The sequence below is a fragment of the Nestor notabilis genome, unplaced genomic scaffold (assembly GCF_000696875.1).
Source record: "Nestor notabilis isolate BGI_N333 unplaced genomic scaffold, ASM69687v1 scaffold10823, whole genome shotgun sequence".
Classification (NCBI taxonomy): domain Eukaryota; kingdom Metazoa; phylum Chordata; class Aves; order Psittaciformes; family Psittacidae; genus Nestor; species Nestor notabilis.
The window spans coordinates 15,254-20,525 of NW_009922401.1; the positions used below are offsets into that span (position 1 = coordinate 15,254).

The window sequence follows — 5,272 nt, forward strand, 5'->3', positions numbered from 1 at the left end:
GGCAAGGATCCTGGTGGTGAATTCATATCCTTGTTAAACTAATGAAAAATAAGGGAAAAGTCCCTTTTCTTCTTGAAAGAATAAATTCTACCACACATTTTCAGACAACTTTTTATTTTAGAACTCTAACAATGAGGGATTACATTGAAACTACAGTTTGAAACAACTAAACATCGCATGGCGGTAAGCGTTCCAGTAAAGGATTAACAAATGCTGCAATGAAATGTTTCCATCATCCTATCAGTATGCTCCAAGGAAAATCTCAAGAACAGCATCCCACGCTGCATTTCACAGACTGCAAAACCCAACACATCTATCACATAGTACCAGAGTAAAATTGTTTTAGAGCAGGTATAAAAAGCACAATGGCAGCTTGGAAATTAAAAGATGGTTAAAGTTGAACAAGAAGATGCTGCAGTAGACAGACTTGTTCCTCAAAATGCATGCAAGCACAAGGTCATGTTCTGCACCTGTGTCTAGACTGGTGAATAAAATAGTGCCAAGGACCAACCCCTATTTCTAGAGTCAGATGGCACCAACTTCATTGCTATTCTCAAGGGCCCAAACCAAAGTAAGATTGCAGGTAAGAAGCTGTAGGGATGCTCAGGAATCGGTGTTCTTGCTCGTTCTCCCACCCTCCCATCAACTAGTGTAGACAGTCTCTTCAGACAACCTGTCCTTTTTAATTCATTAAGCAGCTTGCAGGATGGTGACTTATGCCCTCCTAAATACCATCTGGAGTAAAAGCAGATCAGTGGTCTTTTGGTTATTACAGAACAGAACCCTCATTTAAACAATGCATTCCCAGGAATTTCTGAACAAATCAGACACCAAACTCTACATAAGCAATCCCAACCACCTAAATATATACAAATTCTTACCCAAGTGGCACACCACATATTAAATGTTAACAATCAAATAACTGTCTGCTACCTTCTCTTGACTGAGTTAGCAGAGTGGCCATAGTAAGCATGGTTTTCCTTTTTGAGTTTCACTAGAGTGCTTAATCTATTGCAAGTTGTTTAAACTAACCTGGTTAATCCTGCACTCAAGCAAAAATGTAACACCCAGACAGACCACACTCACAGCTGGTGTAAAAGGAGGCAGGGAACAGTTTCTGGACAGTTACAGCTTAATCAGCTTACAGTTATTCCCATAAGACTACTGCCTCTGTTTTCCCTAGGACTTCTACTGAAGTTGCAGCAGAGTTACACAGCTCAGGTTTTTGTAATTCATAACTCAGGAAGGTATTACTAAATTCAGCTAACAAACTGACTTACTACTCTGCTATAAAAGAATAGATCCCCAGTTACTACAAATAAGTTTACTCAGGCTTCTATTCACTGATCCACTGCCATGTGGTGTCTTACCAGAGGTTGATAAGGAATCCAAAATTCCATAACACAAAAACCACAAATCACTTTTAAACACAGTGTTACTTTTGAAGACATTTTAAGAGAAGCTCAAACTTTCAACAACTTTAAAATCTCAATTCAATTAAAGTTTGTATGGCTTACCCCTTCTGCTTCAATGGCAATTCAAGTTTAAATATTGTAGCATCATTCACAACTGCTTTGTATGCCTGAAAAGTAATTACAGATTATTAGTGCTTCACCCAAGTTCTCTCTTTAGTACATGAATCACAAAGGTTTTATACCTTTTTAGATGACCATAACATTAATCTTTTTTTTTAATTGGCCCAAAGTTTGCAGATTTGATTTTCAATGTGAGAGTTCAAATTCTGTGACTTAATTTCCCATTAACTGCTGTTTTGCATTTTCCTCTTTTCCATTAACATACCAATTCCTTTTAAGCAACAACTTAGGAAGAGATTGCACAGAGCAAGTTGCATATCTGAAGTCATGAAACTACACCCAAACGTAGTAAATTCTAAACACATATATATTGCTGAATCAGACATTAAGGTGCTCAACACAAAGATTATCTGCTGTGCTCTACAACATTACAAAGCTGAACACAAATGCAACTTTATGCATGACTGCAATACAAATTAAAAGCTAATCAGTTGGAGGCAAGTTTCTTCAGTATTTTCAGCCACATGCTTCCTTGAGTTAAGAGCAGTTTCTAGATTTAACAGTGAATGGGCACTTGGATTTCAGACATCCTAGTATGAATGGCAACAATTCTTAAACTGAAAACAAATCATCAGCAGAAACACGTACCTTATCTCTTGCAGTCAGAAACCTTGGATCGTCTTGAAAAGCTTCTTTAACCAACTTACTAAATCGGTTAAATAATGTGAGCAATTGCTCTACATATTTCTCAGAATCCTAAAGAGGCAGAAATCAAATAAAAAAACCAGGCTCCATACAATTCAGGGTGAGCTTTCATGTAATGCCCTAACCTGTAACAATACAGTATCCTCAGCCTGCGTACTACAAATCAGCATTTTATCTTGGTTCTTTGTACTGAAGAGCTCTACAGCATCTAAATATCAACACAGACTTTCAGGATAGTATTTCAAAATACAGGCATATATATAAAGAGATAAAAAATATGTAACTTTCAAATATCTTGTAATGACTTCTAAAACAAAACATGTTTTCAAGGACCAATAAAAGGCACATCCTAATTGCTGCGGATACTCAGGCCTCCTAGACCCAGACAAAAAGATGACAAAAAGATGAAAAAGAACAGTGGGGTAAAAGATCTTTACTATCCACATTGAACAACCCCCTGAAGATTGAAATCAAATTGCAAATTTCGCCCGGAAGTTAGAATGCTTTTTAATTAAGATGCTGACATGCTCCTACCATGTAAGTATCCTATGCACTTCATCTATAGCCTTTTCTATACTAGAAATTTCATTCATGTTTTAAAGCTACAAATGAAAATGAAAGGAATAAAAAATGATTCTTAAGGCATCTAAAACTTTCAGTGGATCAAAATTTGAAGTTTAAACATAAAATCTTAAAAAATTATTTCAATTCACATGTATGTCCCCAAAATAGAGAATATTTAACTTGTGAAATGTTGTTTTTTCATTGTTATTCTGTTAAAAACCAATACACTTACAGTAGTAATAGTTTCAGCAGCTGCTACCATATCTGCAAGTCCAGCACTAACAATATGTTCTTCCAAATCTTTTAGCATAGGCTCTATGCCATTCGGAACTTTATCCATCAGTGAAAACATTAAATGCAACTCTGAAAGATACAAATACTAATAAAGCCACCAGTCAAAGACCTGTATAAAAACCAAACATACTACATTTCTGCAAGGATCTCTCAAGCAGAACACTGAATATGTACATAACAGATAATCCAATTCATCCCTTAAAAGGAAAGATGTTTTGAATAGTGTTATAATTCTGGTCCCACGAGGAGATTCTTCTGAAGGCAGAAAGAGGTATTTATTACAACATAGTACTTGCTTATGCATGTATCATCATAAGCTTGAATAAAACCCACTAGAGTCAATGGCAATTTGGACTTAGTCCAGGTTCTCAGTATAACTACCTTAAAACCCCTGGCAAAATGAGAGTCTCTCGGAAGCCTATAGGAGTGTATGAACAAAATTGTACGGATTCAAGTTATTTTTTGGTTGTTTTTTTTTAAATTAAAGGCAAACAGAGCTGTCTTTCATACCTTCCAATGCCATCTACAATGTTTTGTTTTAATTAAAAGCATGCCAAATTATAAAGTAACCAAAACTACGGTAAACAGCGTTTTTTCCTTTCTGTTTTCTCAAAGTTTATTTAGTTTTTCTGAAAGTTACCAGTTCAAAAACTTTAAAAACTGATCTGGTTTATTTGTCTGCTTTTTGCTAAAAAAAAACCCCCTTTGAAAGTACTGAAACACCAACAATCTTCTCGACAAAGCTTTCTACAACGGAACACCTGGATTTAAGGCCACCAGATCGTTTTGGAGAGACCACAGAGATTTGAACTAAACACAGCAAAGGACTCAAGCAATGAAGTAGAACAAACCCATCATGGACTCAAATTCCTTTTTTGATAGAAAAAAAGAAACTGATGGATTTGCTTAGCTTCTCAATGCTGTATCTACTGTGAAATGGCCCAAAGGCCAGAGGCCTGTCTGTTTTATCCTCTGCCATACTTTTGTCAGCAATCACACTGAAGATGAAACAGATGTTATCAACTTCTGGATCTCAACAACTGTTGCAGAAACCAAACAGAAAAGCAATGCATACAGAATTAAAAAAAAAAAAAAATCTATATATTGCACATTTATCTGAATGTATATAACATAACAATACAAATTACAGAATGGAAACTGCAAAAAACCCTCAATAAGAACTTACAATTCTACTAAAGACCACACAGAATGGCCTAGAAGATGTGACCCACTACCCCCTCAGCAAGTTTTCTGCTGTCGACACGCTGGAGGGAAGGGATTGTGATCCACGGGGACCTTGACATGCTTGATAGGTACGCCAATGAAAACCTCATGAAGTTTAACAGGGCCAAGTGCAAGGTCCAGAACCTGGGCCAGGGCAATCCCAGGCACAGCTACAGGCTGGCTGGAGAATGGATTCAGAGCAGCCCTGTGGAGAAGGACCTAGGGGTGCAAGCTGATGAGAAGCTGTACATGACCCAGCAGTGTGCACCTGCAGCCTAGAAATCAACCATATCCTGGGCTGCATCAAAAGAAGTGTGACCAGCAGGTTGAGGGAGATGATTCTCCCCCTCTACTCTACCTGCAGTCCTGCATTCAGCTCTACAGCCCTCAGTATAAGAAGGATGTGGACCCGCTGGAGCAAGTCCAGAGGAGATCATGATCAGAGGGCTGGAGCACCTCCCCTATGAAGGCAGCCCCTTAAGTTGGGCTTGTTCAGCCTGCAGAAGAGCATGCTCCAGGGAAGCAAGTCCAGAGGAGATCATGATCAGAGGGCTGGAGCACCTCCCCTATGAAGGCAGCCCCTTAAGTTGGGCTTGTTCAGCCTGCAGAAGAGAATGCTCCAGGGAGACCTTAGAGCAGCTTCCAGTGCCTAAAGGGGGCCTACAAGAAATCTAGAGAGAGAGTTTTTTTAAACGATCATCTAGTGACAGGACAAGGCAGAATGGCTTTAAGCTGACAGACAGGAGATCCAGGTATCAGGAAGAATTTCTTCACTGTGAGGGTGGTGAGGTGCTGGCACAGGGTGCCCAGAGAAGCTGTGGCTGCCCCATCCCTGGCAGTGTTCCAAGTCCAGGTTGGATGGGCTTTTGAGCCCTGCCCATGGCAGGGGGTTGGAACCGGAGGAGCTTTAAAGTCCCTTCCAACTGTTGTGGGTTAAGCCCCGCCAGTAA

General features: G+C 39.1%; 1 protein-coding gene across 1 annotated transcript in view; it reads right to left on the minus strand.

Annotated features, from left to right (window-relative positions):
* The window catches only part of CUL5 (cullin 5), a 23,558-nt gene that overhangs the window by 6,847 nt on the left and 11,439 nt on the right, over positions 1 to 5,272 (minus strand). Inside the window, exons 8-10 of the mRNA XM_010011598.1 lie at positions 3,037 to 3,167; positions 2,184 to 2,291; positions 1,518 to 1,582 (exon numbers count right to left, since the gene is read on the minus strand). Of these exons, the coding sequence (XP_010009900.1) occupies positions 1,518 to 1,582; positions 2,184 to 2,291; positions 3,037 to 3,167 (304 nt within the window). The remainder of the gene's footprint in view (positions 1 to 1,517; positions 1,583 to 2,183; positions 2,292 to 3,036; positions 3,168 to 5,272) is intronic.